The 19,389-nt window shown below is 35.6% G+C and overlaps 1 protein-coding gene across 13 annotated transcripts in view; it reads right to left on the bottom strand.

Annotated features, from left to right (window-relative positions):
- The window catches only part of MARK3 (microtubule affinity regulating kinase 3), a 133,254-nt gene that overhangs the window by 91,490 nt on the left and 22,375 nt on the right, over window positions 1-19,389 (bottom strand). For all 13 annotated transcript variants that reach the window (XM_056811217.1, XM_007473523.3, XM_056811216.1 and 10 more), the window contains one exon: window positions 2,503-2,556. Coding sequence is in view for 11 of the 13 variants with exons in the window: in XM_007473523.3 (XP_007473585.1) it covers window positions 2,503-2,556 (54 nt within the window). In the remaining 2 variants the exon portion in view is untranslated. Of the gene's footprint in view, window positions 1-2,502; window positions 2,557-19,389 lie in introns of those variants that run through there.

A 19,389-nucleotide genomic window follows, 5' to 3' on the forward strand; every position in this document is an offset into this window, starting at 1 on the left:
GTTGTTATACTTGTGAATGTGAATGGGATAAGTGCATCCAACAAGAAGCATACATGAAATAGAAAAGAAGAAAAGAGTTAAAATACAGGGTTAGAGCAGAATCTAATAATCCAGAGGTAGCAATCATGGTCTTAGACAAAGCAAAAGCAAAAAAAAAATTAATTAAAAGGGATAATCAGGGAAACTACATTTTGCTAACCATACTATAGATAATGAAGTATGGTAAAAAAAATGTAGACCAAATTTTTCTGATAAAGGCCTCATTTCTCAAATATTTACAGGGTATAGTATTAAATCAAACTTATAAGACTACCAGTTATTCCCCTATATATAAATGGTACCCCCATTAATAAATGGTCAAAGAATATAACCAGGCAGTTTTCAGAAGAAGAAATCAGTTATTTATAGTTGTATGTAAAAATGCTTTGAACCACTCCTTTAAAAAAAAATGGCAAATTAAAACAACTTTGAAAAAAACAAATCACACCTATAAGAAATAACATGCCAGAGGCGATAAGAGGAAAATAGGTACACTAATTGAACTGCTGGTAGAACAGTCCAACTATTTGGAGAACAATTTGGAACTATGCCCAAAGGGCTATAAAACTGTACATACCCTTTGACCCAGCAATACCATTCTAGAAATCCAAGAAAAAGTTAATGGAACTATATGTACAAAAATATTTATAGCAGCTCTTTTTGTAGTGGGAAAGAATTGGAAATCATGGGGATGCTCATCAATTGGGGAAGAACTGAACAATTTGTGGAATATGATTGTGATGGAGTACTGTGTTCTGTAGGAAATGATGAGAATAGTTTCAGAAAAACCTAGAAAGAGCTATATGCATTGATGCAAAGAAAAGTGAGCAGAACCAGGAAATCATGGTATACAGTAACAGTAATGCTATAATGATGTTCAACTGTGAGACTTTGCTATTATCAAAACAATGATCTACGACAATTCCAATAGACTCGTGATGGAAAAAATGCTATCTACCTTCTGAAAGAGAACAGTAAAAAATGAAATATAATTCTCTCACTTTATTTTTCTTGCTTTAAAAAAATATAACTAAAACAGTCTTGCTTGATTTCACATGTATAACTGATACCATATTGCCTGTCTTTCTCAGTGGGGGTGGGGGGGAAAGGAGGGGATTTGGAATTCAAAATTTTTAAAAAGAATGCTAAAAATAAAATAATTTGAAGAAATGAAACATTCAACTTGACCTTTTCCTAAAAAGCCTTCCTTTGACTCTGAAAAGGCATTTGAATGTCAAATGTTTTTAAATCTGTGCACTGAAAGTAATAACAAAAAACCGATTTAAGAATTGTTTCAAACTTCTTAATACAACTAAGGAAAGATATCAACATCTAACTATTAGCAAAACAATAGAAGCCTATCTATGCCCAAAACACTAACCAGATCAATAAGACTTTTTAAAAAGCATTGACTTATACTATTTCTTTGCTCAATGAACCACCTTGGTTCTGCAGCATGTAACTTGGATTATTAAAATAGGAATAGGATACAACAATTAAAATTGTTAAATTTTCATATTCTTCCTTCTATATGACATAACAATTTAAGGGCAATAATGCTAAATAGTTTGTGTATTTCAAAAGACAGTCTCAATCTAAGATCCTTCAGTATAAACATGTGAATAAAACTTCTCACATAAATGTATCATATCTGATTTAGAGTAAAAAGGAGCCTTAGAGAGTATCTATTTAGTCCAATTCCCTCACTTTATGAGTAAGGACATTTAGGCCCAGAGAGGGTAAGCAACTTGTACCAAGTCACATAGGTACTACACCAAATAGGTACTTGCATCCAGGTCCTTAGATTCTAAATCCAATACCCTTTCTACTTTTCAATGCTGCCTCTTCATTTTCATTCTTTGAATTTTATTGCCTCTGCCTTGGAAAAAGTAGCCCATAAACATTATTCAAGTTTTTGGTAGATTTAACCATTTTCTAAATTATAAGTTTAAGGGAAATGAAAAGCATCAGTTTAAGTTTAGAACATGAGATACTTTTTATCTAATAATCTCAATTTGAAAAACTTCATACATAATAATGAAACTGTAATAAAGTCCTATGTCAGTAATTCATCATGATGAAGTGATGACCGTTGGTACTTCAAGGATAGACCTTCTGCTAAGTCCTACAAAACCAATTTCATAAGTTTCAAATATGGGCGCACCTATGTGTGCCTCTGAGTACTTGCTTAACCAAGCACAATAAGGCTTTTATCATAGAAAGTAGGTTACAAAATAACTTTTTGGCTGTAGCAATTCTTACAAGATTAGAATTTTTATAAGTTTAAGGAATTGATCATACAAATATTTCAAACTACCAAAATATTTTGTGGAAAAAGTTTTGTTACATCAACCACGAAATGAACAAATATTAAAGAACCCAAGAAACACAATGGAAAAAATAATGATGGTTAAAAAGTACATTTTTTTCCAGTAACATTCACAAGCAGATAAATAGCCTTACCTTCTGTAGACTTGTTGGGTTCAACTGAGTCTTATCAATTATTTTTATAGCAACCTAGTGGGAAAAAAAGAAAATTTATAAATTTTAAGAATTTGTGCTTTAAAATCTTAGACTGATATAGTTAAAAATTCTAAAAATGATTATTACTCCCAAAAAGGCATAAGCAAAAATTTATGGAACCTGACAATAGCAAACTCTAAAAACAATGGTTTTCACTTGTGACAGTGTCATTTTTCATCAAAACAAAAATATGCTTCTCCAGAAATATTAGGATAGTTTTAATTTTTAAAATTCATTTACATTTCACACAATAATAAAAAACATACAAGATAAATATCTTAAACATCACAAAGCTAAAATCAGAAGAGGAACATCAGCTTTATTTATCCTAACTCTAAAACATACTTTCTTTTAAATTGCTCTATCTTCCATATTCCCATTAAATATGAAAAACTGGTATCCACAAATTCCAACTAAGAATTCGGCTTAGTTGGGTCTTTTGCTAAACATTCATTCAAATGTTTTACAAAACCAGTTCATATTCTACAACAGTGTTAACCCTGGCTACTACAGTGTTCTTGACAATTAAATAGTTTGTTGATGTAGTCTTTTAAAAAAAAATTCCCCAATTACATGTAAAAACAGTTTCTAACATTTTTTGAATACTGCATCTCGAATTCTCTCTCTCCCTCCACCAGGACCTAATCTCCTATGTATTTTACACACGCAGATATGTAAATTCATTGTAAAATATTCATGACACCATAAAATGTTCTGGTACTGCTTACTTCACTCTGCTTCAGTGCATGTAGTTTTTCCAGGTTTCTCTGAGCTCCTGCTTGTTGTTTCTTACAGTCCTAATACTTCATTACAACCAAATACTATAACTAATCAGCCATTCTCTAACTCATAGGTAACCCCCCTCCCTTTCCTCATCTTTGCCCCCTTCCCAAGAGTTGCTTTAAGTATTTTTGAACATATAGGTCCTTCCCCACCCCCCCCAAATCTCTTTGGGATACAAGCCTACTAATTATATGCTGGCCCTTTGGGCATAGTTCCAAATTGTTCTCCTGAGTGACTGAATCACTTCACAACTCCACCAACAATGTGTCTTCCTGTTCTGTCCCAGTTTTTCCATTTCCTCTCCAAGTTTTGCCATTTCCCTTTTCTGTCAAAATAGTCAATCTGAAAGGTGTGGAGTGATACCTCAAAATTGTTTTAATTTGCATTTCTCTAAACGATAGTGATTTACCTATCATAACGGCCAATATGGAAAGTGATAAATGATCAGGTCAAGGGAAGTGGCAAAACTTGGACATTAATGCATGGTTAGTGGAACTGTGAACTGATGTAATCGATCATTCTGGAGGACAATTTGGAACTAAGCCCAAAGAGCTAAAAACAATGTAGACTCCTTGATCTAGTAATACCACTACTAGATCTATATCCCAAAGATATTTTAAAAAGAGGAAAAGGACTACTTGTACAAAAATATTTATAGCAGTTCTTTATGTGGCAAAGAACAGAAAATTGAGGGGACGTCCATCAATTGTGGAAATGGCCGAACAAATTGTGGTATATGATGGGGATGGAATACTATTGTGTTATAAGGAATGACAAGAATAATGATTTTTTATAAAGAGCTGTTAAGACCTACATGAACTGATGAGGAGTAAAGTGAAATAAGCAGAGCCAAGAGATAATAACAGCAATATTGCAGAATTAATGATCATCTGTGAAAGACTTAGCTAGTCTCAGCAATACAATGATCCAAGACAATTTTTAGAGACTTATGACAAAGAATACTATCCACCTCACCTCTACCTTAGTTTATCTGTGTTTTTATTTGGGGGTTTTGGTTTTACATGAGTATTCTCTTACAAAAAAGGACAATATGGAAATGTTTTCAATGATTATACATATATAACCCAGATCAAATTATTTTACCAGCTCTGGGAATGGGAAGAAAAGGGAAGGTGGGAGACAATTTGGATCACATAACTTCAGAAAACTTATGTGGAAAATTGGTAATATAAAATATCTTTACAAAAATAAGTATTTTTCATGACTTTAGAAAGCTTTACTTTGAGAACTGCTTGCTCATATCTTTTGACTATCAATTGGAGAATGACTTGTATTCTTATATATTCAACTCATTTCTCTATGTATTTGAAAAATAAGGACTTTATAAGAGACACATAAAAAATTTTTGCACCATTATTATTACGGTGTATTACTTTCTATCCTATTTACCTGTTTTGTTTCTGACCTCTCCCTCCCCTAATTTTCCCTTTCTATTAGCTTCCTTTTCCTTCCCAATGCTGTATGTTCTTCCCTCACTGAGCCAATTCTGATGAGAATAAAGTTCATATGCTCTCCCCTTCTCACCTCTCCCATCTTCCCCTCCACTGTGAATATTCTTTCATGCCTCTTATACACAATAATTTTCCCCATTCTATTTTTCCCTTCCTCCTCCTCCTCCTCCCAATGCATTTCGCTTTGTCATTCCTTAATTTAATTTTTTAATATCATCCCATCATATTCAAATTACACCCTTGCCCTCTTTTCTGTGTGTATTCCTAACTGCTCCAATAATGATAAAGTTCTTTGGCATTACAAGAATCATCTCCCCTTACAGCAGTGGTTCTCAACCTTTCTAATGCTATGACCCCGCAATACAGTTCCTCATGTTGCGGTGACACCAAACAAAAAATTATTTTAGTGGCTACTTCAAAACTGTAATTTTGCTACAGTTATGATACCTGATATGCATCATGTTTTATCATTGGTGATGAATCACAAAAACAATATTTAATTATATGTTGAAAAATATTAATCCAGCAGGAGGCAGCCTGAGCGCTGGGGCGGGAGGCAAGTCCTGCCTGGGGAGGGGGTCTGCAGGCACTGCCTCCTTCTTCCTGTCGGCTCCCTCCAGCTTGAGCTGAGGCTTCACTTTGCTGGGGTTACTAGGCTCCGTTATCCGCTCCAGGACTTGTTCTTAACCCCTCCAGAGCCAGTGCCTGTGTGCTCTCTCTGGATCTCTGTTTGAGTCGGGTCTCCAGGCAACAGGGTAAATCCATCACCCCTCATAGGGGGAGGGCTACTGATAGGTAACTAATATTAGTACAATGTGCGGGCAGCAGGGTCCCCGTTCTTTCCGAGATCTTGCTGTAAAGTAGCGCGATTTCTCAGCGGCTAAAGCCATCGGAAATATGTATTTTCCGATGGCTTTAAGCAACCCCTGTGTTTTGGTTGTTCAGGGTCTCGACCCACAGGTTGAGAACTGCTGCCTTACAGGAATGTATACAATTTAATATTATTGAATGTCTTTTGGTTTCTCTTTCCTGATTCTAGAATCTTATATTTGAGGGCCAAATTTTCCATTCAGCTTTGGTCTTTTCATCAGGAATGTTTGTGAAAGTCCTCTATTTCAATGAATACTCATTTTCCCTCCTGACGAATTATGTTGTTTTACTGGCTATGGGATTATTCTTGGTTGAAGTCCTAGCTCCTCTGCCCTCTGGAATATCACATTCCAAACCCTCTGATAGAAGTAGAAGCTGCTAAATCTTGTGTTATTCTAACTGTGGCTTGACAAAATTTGAATTCTTTTTTGGCTGCTTGCTATCTTTTTTCCTTTGACATGGGAGTTTTGGAATTTGGTCACATTCCTGGGAGTTAATCTTTTGGGATCTCTTTCAAGAAGCAGAGCAGTGGATTCTTTAAATTTCTATTTTACCCTTTGGTTCTAGAATATCAGGGCAGTATTCCTTGATGATTTCCAGAAAGATATCTAAACTCTTTTTTGGGGGGTAGGGGTGGGAGGGGGGAATCATGGCTTTCAGGTAGTCCAATAATTCTTAAATTCTCTCCTGCATTTATTTTCCAGTCAGTTGTTTTTCCCATGAAAGATTTCACATTTTCTTCCATTTTTTTCATTCATGATTTTGATTGTTATTGATGTCTCAAGGAGTCATTAGTTTCCACTTGACCAATTCTAATTTTTAAGGCATGCTTTTCTTGAGCTTCTGAATCTCCTTTTCCATTTGGCCAATTCTATTTAGTAAACGGCTCTTTTCCTTAGAGAATTTTTATACCTCTTTTCCCCAGGGATCAATTCTGCCTTTAAAGAAGTTTTTTTCTTATGTGCATTTTTGCATATATTTTTCCATTTGTTCAATTCTTCTTTTAAGAAGTTTTTCTCTTCTTTGGATGTTTGTGCTTCTTTGATCAATCTATTCTGTTTAAGGTATTAATTTTTTCAGTATTTTTGTGTGTGCCTCCTTTACCAAACTTGACTTTTTTTCATGACTTTCCTGTATCACTCATTGCTTTTCCCAATTTTTCTTCTACCTTTCTTATTTGATTTTTAAAATCCTTTTTAAGCTCCTCCATTACTTCTTTTTGGATTTGAGAGCAATTCATATTTTTCTTGGAGGCTTTGGATACAGCAGTAGTGAGACTATATTTATAGTCTTCTGAGTTTGAGCCTACCTTGTCACCAAAATGACTATGTTGCTTTTTTTGGTTTATTTTTGGTACTTATTTTACTGCCTTTTTCTTTCTTTTTAGTTTAAAAAACTGTTAAAACTATTGGAGTCTGAATGTAGAGTGAAACATACAATTTTCATTTTAGTTTATTTGAGTTTTTGGCTTTATATGATTAATCTCTTAGGAAAATGGATCAATATGGAACTACATTTTGCATGATACTACATGTATAAACTATTTGGATCATATAACTTTGGAAAACTTATGTGGAAATTTGTTACTGTAATTGGTAAAATAAAATATCTTTATAATTAAAGAAAAAACTGTTTAAGTTGGGCTCTGTAACTGTTGTGAAGAGAGCACTCTTCAAAGCTTCATGCTCTTTGTGCAGCTGCCTTCAGAGATGGTACTGGAGATCTTTTGCTCTCAGTTCTTCCAAGGTGATATAATGTTAGGAGAGCTGTGTTTAATACTTTCCTGAGGGGCAGCTGGGTGACTCAGTGGATTGAGAGTCAGGGGTCCTAGTTTCAAATCTGGCTTGAGACACTTCCTAGCAGTGTGACCCTGGACAAGTCACTTAACCCCAATTGCCTAGACCTTACCATTCTTCTGCCTTGGAACCAATACACAGTATTGATTCTAAGATGGAAGGTAAAGACTGCAACTTGGTTCTGCATATTGGCAATGTGACAAGAGCTGTGTACCCAGAGCCAGCAAAGGAACCCCTATAATTTCTTTCTGAGCAGTTGTCTGAACCCCCTGTCCTTTACCATCTGTGGCTGAGTTTTCTGGAAGCCTTAGCTGCTTCTTCAGCTGTGCCCAAAGCCTGTTGCCTTGATAGGGTCTGCCTTAGTATGCTGGACTCCACCTCTACTCAGTGCACTAGATCCCTTGTGTAGGCCTTCTAAGTTGTTTTGGGCTGAAAAATTACTTCACCTGATCTTTTTATGGGTTATGCTGCTGCAAAATTTGTTTTGAGGCATTATATTATTTGGTAGAAATCAGATGAGTCCTTGTACCTTTCTCCACCATCTTGGCTCACACGCCCCCCCCCCCCCAATTTAGTCTTAAAACTCTTTTGGTATCTTCATTATGGTAATTGACTTACATCAGTTGAATCTGTGTATTAAAGTATAATTTGGGTCTTTTCTGCCACTAATTTCCCATTGATACAGGTAAGAGTGGTTAAAACTGAAAATCTTATCTTTCTTTGAATCCATTCTTTTAGTTTTGCATTTTTATTCTTGTTCTAACAAGTTAATGCTATGAGAATACAATCAAATTCATATATCAGTAAAGAATCACTTTACACCAATTAAAATATAATCAGTTTAATTTTTTTGTGAGGCTATTCAGTGCCTCCACATTGAACACTTTCTAATTCTTTTCTTGAGCAAAGTATTCATAGTTATTGGCAACGAGGCTTCTTTATATTCCACAAAACCTTGGTCTCTCTCATTTCTTATTCCTAGATTACATTTTAAAAGCTTTTAAATTTTATTATTTTTTGCATTCATTTAAAAATCTTTTTTGAGTTCTGATTTCACTCTTCTTCCACCTCTCCCCTCCCTATTGAGAAGGCAAGCAATAACATCAATTATACATGTAAAATCATGCAAAACAAATTTCCACATTAGCCATTAGAACATTTTTCAATGTTTTTGTCTAATTCCATCTTAACACTTAAATTACCAAGTATAAAAGAACACACTGATTTAATCGGCAAGGACTTGATATTTTCGTAGAATTTCTCTACATTTTCAATCTCTGCAAAAAGATGTTGCCACATAAGTGGCATATATCTTCATGGTGGTCTTTTTTGCAAATACTTCTGAGAAATGCAAAAAGATGACCCCATGAAATTATTCTTAATTTAGTTACAGTGTTCTTCTGTCTTCTGGTTTCATTTATAACGAGAATCTCAAAATTGATAAAATTCATTTCTTCTAGTACCAAACCCAATGGACAGGGATCCAACAATTAAGAGAATCAGCTAAGTTAATGCTGATAAGCCATCTAAAAGCTGTGTGACTCTTACCACTTTATGCACTCTTTTCAGCTACTCTATAACCATAACAGCAGAAGAAGGGAGCTCCACCCCCCCCCCCACCAATAGTCAGCAAATTGACAATATATCAAAAGATCAGGATAATACTACTGCAAGGTTGATGAAGCTCTGATATAGTTGCTGTTGGTCCTTCATTTTTGACATGACATCACAGGGTGTACAAAGTCAGTGAGTGGCCTCACTCTCTGACTCATCAAAGACCACTGGCAAGAGAGGATGACTGATGATGGCCTAAAATACAGTGGATGATCGTAGCATATTCAATGTCTGGTCAAGCTCTGAGTGCTCCACAGCTCCTGTTTTAGCTACCTTTGTGGCCACTGGAACAAACCATTCTGCTGACCATTTAACCAAGGGAAATCTTGGGGAAGATATTCCCCTAATTCACCAAAATGTTTGAGGTCTGTAACCTTGGTTGAATTTAATCTGTCTAGATAATTTTACTGGAGTGGAACTACAGTTTCTTGGAGCCACAGGTGACAGTTGGGTGAAAGGTAAACAGCAAAGGTGAATCAACAGCCATGAAAAGAACTTGGTAAGCCCTTATCCAAGAGGTGGCAGTCCTCCCTGAATACCCCAAACATCCCTCTGAAATAGTACAACTATTATAGAAATCAATTTGGAATCATGGAAATAGGGTTACTAAAATGTCCATATATTTTGACTCAGATTTTATGAGGCACATAGCTTGAGGAAGTCACTTAGAAAAAAGCTCTATATACATCAAAACATTTATAGCAGCATTTTTTGTGGTAGCAAAGAACTGGAAACGAGGATAGCCACTTTAACAAACTATAATGAGTTAACAAAGAAAGACCTGAAGACCTGGGGCAATGGACCTCAGAAGACCAGTAAAAATCTAACCTTACAAGGTAGAGGTGAAAACAGGAACTGGAATGACAAAGGTCAAGACCAAAGGAAGAACCAACTAAATAAAAGCCTCTATTATATGTACCCTTGTTCCCATTTCCTATTTTCTCAAGTAGAATGCCCCTCTAACTAACTACCCTACTCTCACTATCTTCAATTTTTCACTCTAGTGGCTGCTTCCTTACTGCCTACAAACACAGTCATGTCTCTATCCTAAAAAACAAAAATAAAATACATACACACACTCCTAACTTTACCCATTCATCCCCACTAGCTAAATTCCTCTATCTTCCAAACCACCCAATGTGACTAAATTCCCTCAGAAAATTGGTACCTCTACTTCAACTTCTCACTCTAAACTTTCTGTCATCTGATTTCTGACCACATCCCTCAACTGAAAAAACTCTCGGAATTTTTACGATGATCTCTTAATTGCCACATTTAATGGCCTTTTTTTCAATCTTCATCCTTCTTGACCTTTCTGCAATCTCCGACACTGTGGAACAACACTTTTCTCCTGGATACTCTCTCCTGTCTAGGACTTTGCAACAGTACTCTCTTCTGGTTCTCTTCCTATCTGACTGCTCCTTCTTGGTCTCTTTTGCTACTTTTTCCTCTAGGTCATACCCACTAACCAAGGTTGTATCCCCAAGACTCCTATATCCTATTTTCCAAAAGATAAAAAAAGGTATCTTGCTATCAAAAACAACTAAGAAAACAGATCAAGAAGATAAAAATCATGGGACTTCTTAAAAACTATGATTCAATAAAGAAAAAAATCTAGGATACTTTATTTCTGAACCAGAATGCAAAATAAAGATAGAATCCACTGATTACTTCCTGAAAGAATGCCCCAAAGAAAAAATCCCAGAAATATCACAAATTTAGGAATCTCATAATTGTCAAGAGAGAATCATAGAAAACTTAGAGAGAATCATAGAAAACTTATCAGTGTCTGCACTATAAATAAGAGCTCTTATAAGGACCTTACCATTCTGTTGGGAGGGACCACAAATATCTATGTAAACATATAGCATAAATTTAATATGAATACAAAGTACTGAACCAGAAAAGTAGAAAAGATAATGACAAAAGATAAATGATGCTTGATCTGTGTCTAAGAGTGGGTATCTATAAGGGTAAGGGAAGGGAAAGAGGGAGTAGATTCTAGATATTTGGGATAGCAAGGCAAATCCACAGAAGAGATGGGAGCATTATGTAGGAAGAGCAGAGTTGGCTGGTTTGGTCAATGAAGTTGGAAAGATAGGTTGAGGATAGGTCTTCAATAGCTTTAAAAGTTAAAAGGAATTTATACCTTATCCTGACAGCAAAAGGAAACCACCAAATATAGGACTGAGTCAAATTTACACTGACGCTACGGTGGGGAAGTGGCTTTGAATAGGGAGAAACCTGAGACAGAAAGAGATCAATTGGGGAAAAATATCTATAATCTAAGTGGGATGTAATAAGGATTGGAACTACAGTGAAGGCTGTAAAAAGAGAGAAGGGGTCAAATAAAAAACATGTTATGGATATCTGGCACCTGGTCAGAACCATGAGTTAAGGAGTTTTTTGAATGAGAAAATGGAGCATCTATCATTAATATTGATATCTAGATAGGGTGGATCACAGTGAATAAAATATAGACTTTAAAGAGATTGAGGAATTAAGTGGGTAGGAAATTAGAGGAAGCTTTTACATGGATACTGAACTCCCCTAGTAATTAGGGCAAGGATTTGGAGAGGAGAGACAATGAACCAAGTGATGATGAACTCCTTGAGAAAGCCAAGAATGATATAGGGGCCAGAATATTATAAATATCTTAATTTTAATAAAGTGAATAATCTTGATACTATGAAGTTGAAAAGGAGGTGAGATAACTGAATAACGGTGATTAAGAGAAAAATTTTAAAGTAGTATGAGGGAAAGGATGAAGCCAGCTAGAAGGGTCCAGGATGTAGTTTTGTTGGAGGGGAGCTAGGGCTCAATGACGAGAATAAATTTAATGTGTTCTATCACTAATATAGGGACAACAACAAACAGTACACATCAAACCAGTGAGATAAGTACCATCAATTTATCCCAATTTTACAGGAAAGGAAACTGAAGTTCAAAGAGTTTAAGAGACTTGTCAATGATCATAAAGTTATAGAAAGGATGTCATAGCCAAAGCACATTTTTCCAAAACTCTGTTTAAAAAAAAAAAGCCCACTTTACAGTGTGATTTAGAGACAGTATATTAATGAAGGAAAGGTTTTTATGTGACTATAAAAAGCAGAAAACCTAAAAAGTCATCAATAGAAAATAACATAGTAACTTAGAATGACATTTTAAAAAGTGGAAATGCATCTGGAAAATACTGTTAAAAGGTTAAAAAAAATACAATGTAACCAAGAAAAAGATAGTAAGAAATTTGTCACCTTGCACATATCACTGGCAAAAGGTGAGGTTTTAATATGGAAGACCTGAACATCCTGGCAAACAAGAAAACTGCCAGAGCAAAACAGGACTGTATGCATAACATGTACTGAACATATGTTCTTTATAGCCCTGAGGTAAGTATTACAAGCACTGTTATTCCTATTTTTCAGAAGTTTTAGAATAAAGTTCAGATGTCACAAGATTTGCCCAGGGTTGTCCTACAGCTAGCAAATTTCAGAATTGGGGGTTTTTAAACACAGGTCTTTCAACTCCAAGCATCACCTTTCCCACTATATCACACTGCTTTTCTACTAAGAGCATAGTGCCTACCACATAATAGGCCCATAATAAATGCTTATAGACTTGATTGAGGGAAAATTTCAAGATGTAATCTATATCCTTTTTTATCATATCAGTACAGGTCAAACTTGAGAACTTTCATATTGCATAGCAGTGATCAAATAATTCAAAATTTGTCTTAAGATTTTAAAAATTACAGAAAGACATAACTGTTCTTATGGCTTGTTTTATAGAATTTCAGGTAGAAAGAATTCTGGAATCACCAACTACAAAAGTCCTTGATTGACTCATGAATTTTTTCTACCAATGTGTGTAACCATCATTTAGTCTTCATTTACATGGAACCAGTGAAAGAAGCTTAATTACACAAAAAGGGAACTCATACTAATTTTGTCATATATTGGCAGTATATTGAAGTTTTATGTTACCCATATATTTAGTAAACATGGCTGATAAAAAGAATGCTGAACCTGTTAGGCCTCAGGGCAGAGTGCCATACCCTGCCAGTAGAATCCTCCCCAAAGCTGATATCAACTAATCGACATTTTTTGGGATCTGACAATTCAATTAGTTTCACATTTATCTCAATGTATTACATCTAAGGCCACATTTCTATATCTTGACAACAAAGACACTATTTATTCATATTATTTGCTAAAATTTAGGTATAATTTTTGTGGTTGTCCAGTTGTTTCAGTCATGTCTGACTCTTTGTGACCTCACTGGGGGTGTTTTAGTAAAAATAGGGAGTAATTTGCCATATCCTTCTTCAGCTCATTTTACAGATGAGGAAATTGAGGCAAACAGGATTAAAGTGACCCGGCCAGGGTCTAATAAATGTCTGAGGCTAGATTTGAACCCAGGAAGATGAGTCTTCCTGGTTCAACAGGCCTGGTGTTCTATCCACTATGCCACCTAGTTGCTCAACAGTAGGCCATATCACATTAGACAGTACATTTATATTTTTTTGTTGCTAAGTATCTGACTCTTCATGATCCTATTTAGTTGGGTTTTTTTTTTGACAAAGATATTGGAGTAGTTTGACATTTCCTTCTCCACTTCATTTTACAGATGAGGAAACTGAGGCCATAATGGTTAAATGACTTAACTAAGAACATGTGGCTAGTGTCTTGAAGCCAGATTTAGATAATTTTCATGATGCCAGGTCCAGAGCACTATCCACTGTGTTTCCTGGATGGCCATTAGACAGAATACAGTTGGTCTAAAATATTAAATCTTACGGCCAAAGTCTTCATCCAGATCAGTAGCCCTCTTGTCTTAAAGGGTTAGGTATCTGATTCATAGCATTCATTCTCCATTCTAATTCCTGCCCTTATACTTGGGCTGCAGCACATTTAGGAGAAAAATATTAAATATTCAATTTTTTAAATTAAAAATTTTTCAATCAATGAAAATTCGACTTCTCTCTTCATACCACTACTCAACTAAGAAAGAAAGAGAAAGAAAGAAAAAACCCTTTTACAAACATGTAAATTTAAAGCAAAATAAAATTCTCAAGATGGCCAAGTCCAAAAAAAAAGTCTCAGTCAGCACTCAATCTATTGTCTATCTTTATCTGGAGGTAAGAAGCATACTTCATCCTAAGTTATCTAGAATCATGATTGATCAACTGTAACAACCAGAGTTCCTAAATCTTTCAAAATTGTTTGTCTTCTGGCTCTGCTTACTTCACTGTGCACTGTTCATACAAATCTTCTTGGGTTTCTTTGAAACCATCCCCATGATCATTTAATCTATCCCCTTCATCATTTCTTATAGAACAATAGTATAACATCACATTCATATGCCATAACTTAGCTAGCCATTCCCCAATTGATAGATATCGCTCATTTCCAATTCTTTGCTAATACAAACTGAACTGTTAGAAATACATTTGTATATAAAGGTACCTTCCCTCTTTCTTTGAGATACAGAATAGTGATATAGGCAGGTCAAAGGGTTTGCAAAAAAAAAAAAAACTTTTGGAAATGAGTTCCAAATTATTTTCCAGAATGGCTTAACCACATTACAATTCTACTAACATTAAATTAGTCATCTTGTTTTTCCATGGTGTCTCTAATGACTAAACCTTTTTTCATATGACTATTGATAACATGGAGTTCTTCACCTATAAAACTATAAAACCAGGAATGGCTTTTTATTCTCATAAATTTTAATCAGTTCCCTATATATCTTAGAAACAAGACTTTTATTAAAGACTTTCTCCCATTTACCTGATTCTCTTCTAATTTTTAGTTGCACTGATTTTATTTGTGTAAAAATTCTTTAATTTTATGTAATGAAAATCAGGACAACTAGGTGGCTTAGTGGATAGAAAGCAAGACCTGGAGTCAGGAAGATTTATCTCTCTGAGTTCAAATCTGGCTTCAGAAACTTACTAGCTGTGTTACTCCAGTCAAGTCACTTAACCCTGTTTGTCCATTTTATCTTCTGTGATTCTCTATGCCTCTTGTTTGGTCATGCCCTATTCCCCAATCCATGTCTAACATATAATTTCTTCCTCTTGTCTCTCATTTATGATGTCATCTGTTATGCCTAACCCTTATGTTCATTTGTAGTGTATATTGATATGTTGTAAGATATTAATTTAGATCTAATTTCTGGCAAACTGATTTCTTTTTCCTAATAGCTATCAAATAATGAATTTGTGAAGAGTGAATCAAACTTTGTCTTTCAATCTGCAATATTTAAATTAGTCAAAAACTTAAGCATCCTACCCCAAAGAGATAATAAGGAAAAAGACTTGTACAAAAATATTTATAGCCATGATCTTTGTAGTGGCAAAATAGTTGGAAAATGAGGGGATGTCCTTTGATTGGGGACTGGCTAAACAAATTGTGGTATCTGTTGGTGATAGAATACTACTGTGCTCAAAGGAATAATAAAGTGGAGGAATTCCATGTGAATTGGAATGACCTCCAGGAATTGATGCAGAGTAAAAGGAGCAGAACCAGGAGAACCTTATATACAGAGACTGATACACTGTGGTACAATCGAATGTAATGGACTTCTCTACTAGCAGCAATGCAATGATCCAGGACAATTCTGAGGGACTTATGAGAAAGAATGCTATCCACATTCAGAGGAAGAACTGTGGGAGTAGAAACACAGAAGAAAAACAACTGCTTGATCTATGGTTTGAAGGGGATGTAGACTCTAAACAAGCACCCTAGTGCAAATACTAATAATATGGAAATAGGTCTTAATCAATGACACATATAACACCCAGTGGAATTGCTTGTTGGCTACAGGAGGGGGTTGGGAGAAGGGGAGGGAAAGAACATGATTCATGTAACTATGGAAAAATATTCTAAATCAATTAATTAAATAAATTTTTTTTAATGTTAAGAAAAAATAAGTTTACAGAAGCCCTGGAATCTGTCCACAAATTCCACTTTAAGATTTGTCTTAGTAAAATGTGTTATTGTTAACTAAGCAAGAGAATTCACGAGTCATTTACTAGAGTAAGCTCACCCCTCCAAAGGCTACTGCCAACTCCCCTGGGCAGTGCTAGGCAAACTGAAAATCTTAAATTGGTTCCCATAAAGTAGAGGAAAGGACAGGAAGTGCTGTGAAAAAAGGACTATAAAAAAGTCCTGAACTTCCTATTCAAGGGGCTTCTCCTTTGGACTTCTTTGGAGGTGGCTTCTCCTTTGGAGGACTTTGCCTTTCAGACTTCACTTTTGAACTTCAACTTGGGAGACTCTGCATCAGTGAGCTGGACTGAAGGAGGAGACTCTTTCCCTGAATCCTGTGTTGGCTTGCTGGGTGAGTAGCTGGCCTACCTTTCTTGGCTTCTGGAGAGACCTTCCTTTCCTGGAGGAGGCTGTATTGGTGAAACCCTTGCTGAAGGTTACCGAGCCCTGCCAGGGCTGAGCCAGACACAGGAGCAATACTTACATTTCTCCACTTTCACTCTTTCCACCTCTTTGTAAGTAAAACTACTAAAAGCCATTTTGACTTAAGCTATATTTTTAAATAGGTGACCACAATATTACTTTAGAACTTTCAAATTAGCATAAAACCTTAAATTTTTATATTCTTACAAGTTCTTATCCCAATAGCAGGGATCTTCAGTTTTTTAAAAAACACTATGTGCTCATTTGCCTCTGTATTTTATTTAACTAATCTGTTTTGCTTTTGATCCTCTCCCCTCAAGAGCCTGCTCTATTTGATCTTCAATATCTCCTTTCCTATAGATTCCTTTACTATGTTCTACAAATATGCTTAGTCTTCTCCTCTGACTTAAAAACAAAACTTCACTTGTCCTGTAAGTTACTCTCTTCTTGTTTCCTCTTAGTCAAATCCCTAGAAAGAATCACTGACTTCACTTCCTCATTAACCTCAAGCCTTTAAATATCCAGGTTTTTAAATTGTACTCAATAATAGTCTTTATTATTATTATTATTTTTTAAAATAACCCTTGTCTTCTGTCTTAGCATGCATTCTAAGACAGAAAAGCAGTAAGGGATAGGCAATTGGGATTAACTGACTTGCCCAGTGTCATACATCCAAGAAGTGTTGGAGGTCAGATTTGAACCCAGGTCCACTGATTTTAGGTCTGGTGCTCTTAGCCACTGTGCTACCCAGTTGCCCTAGTCTTTATTCTTTTAACTTCTCTGAAGGGTTGACAATGTTTAAAACTCATACTTCTGATCATTCTCCTTTCTTCACTGCATGACATTTGTCTTCTTGGTCTCAGTCTTCTTTGTTGGGTTAACTTATGCTCTTTAAGCATGAGCACCCCAAACTTCTACCTTAGTTCCCTTCTTTTTCTCCATTATCTTATTTTGTGATTTCATTTCCTGGTTTCAATTTTTGTGTAGATGACTCTGAAATCCATGTTGTTGTTGCTGTTCAGTTGCTGTTCAGTTATGTTCAACTCTTCATGATCCTATGAACACCACAGGATTTTCTTGTCAAAAATACTGGTGTACCCTGTCATTTCCTTCTCCAGAGGATTAAGGCAAATAGAGGTCAAATGACTTGCCATGGGTCACAGAGTTAACAAGTTTCTGAGGCCATATTTGAACTTGGGTTTTCCTGACTACAGGGTCCAATGCTCTATTCACTGAAGCATCTAAGTGCCTCCTTGAGATCCTTAAATCCAGTGATCTTCTCCTGAACTTTAATCATGAACTTTCAACTTTCTGCTGTATAGTTCCACCGCATATTCCATTGGCACCTGAAATTCATTATTTCTAAAATAGAACTAAACTTGCCCCTAAGTTTTCCTCTTCTCCAAATATCTCTTCTTCTTCTTCTCTCGAGAATACCAGTATTATTTTCATAAACACTGGTATTCAGCTTCATAAACCTCAGACTCATCCCTAATTTTCCCTCTTTCTTACCCACCCCACCTTCACAATGCACCAATGAATTCCCAAGTCATATTAATTCTACCTCCATAATACTGACACCTCTACATCTTTCTCACCACACATATTACCAATACCCTAGTTTGAGTTGTTATGTCTTGCCTGATTATAACCACTTCATTAATTTCCCTACTTCAGTCTCAATTATCTCCATCCATCCTTCATATAGCTGTCAAAATAATCTTCCTGAAGTACAAAGTTTTACAATGTCTCTCCTCTACTTTAAAAGAAAAAAAGCATCTTGGGGTTTCTGGGATAAAAAACTAATTCTGCACTCTGACAACTAAACTCCTTGCCAGCCTACCTCCAATCTACATTTCTTCAACCAGGAAGGCATCTTTCAAAGAATTCCTCTCATGAGAGAACTATGTCAGGGAACTTGATTATTTATGGCAAAGCAAAGCACTGTATTCCAGGAAGAAGCAGGGAGATCCTTGATTCAAATCTAGCTTCCATAACTCATCTTTTTAGAAATTGCTACCTTCCCCATTCTACATGTTTTAGATACTGGAAAAAAAGGATAATTTGGGCATCCAGGGCCATGTAATTGCAGTTAAATGACTGACTCAGGGTCATACAGCTAGGAAGTGTGTGGAGCTAGATTTGAATCAAGGATCTCCCATCTCCCGGCCTGGATCCTAAAACTACTGACTATTAAAGGTCTTCATATGACCTCATTATTACCAGGTGAAACTAGAGTAGTAACATAATATGAGGACTCTGTTATAAAAAACTGGTTCAGAATGAATCAAGGCCCTCAAATCATTTAAGTCATAATCAGCTGAGTGGGCTTTTTTAAAAAATCATATTGGGGGCAGCTAGGTGGCTCAATGGAGGAGAATGAGATCAGAGATAGGAGGTACTGGGTTCAGATCTGACCTCAGACACTTCCTAGCTATGTGACCCTAGACAAAGTCACTTAGTCCCCTATTCTGCCCTGAAACCAATATACAGTATTGATTCTAAGATGGAAGGTAAGGGTTTAAAAATATATTAATAATATCTTATGTTTTTAAATCATAATAGTGACTGGATAACCCATTCTATCTTCATTCTGGGAACTGAATCGTCTCTTGGAACAAAGAAAACAGTTAAGCACAAATAATTGATGTGACTTTTTCTGTTAATGTATGTAATAATGATAGCATTTATATAACTCTTCAGGGTTTACAATCTTTTAAAACTCTTTACTACTTTACATGTTACCTAATTTGATCCTCATAATAAATAAATCTGTGATGTAGGTGCTATAATTATCTCCATTTCACAGACAAAGAAACTAAGGCTGACAGAAGTGATTTGCCCAGTCATGTAGCTAATAAGTATCTGAGGCAGGAT

Source organism: Monodelphis domestica, chromosome 1 (assembly GCF_027887165.1).
Source record: "Monodelphis domestica isolate mMonDom1 chromosome 1, mMonDom1.pri, whole genome shotgun sequence".
Taxonomy (NCBI): domain Eukaryota; kingdom Metazoa; phylum Chordata; class Mammalia; order Didelphimorphia; family Didelphidae; genus Monodelphis; species Monodelphis domestica.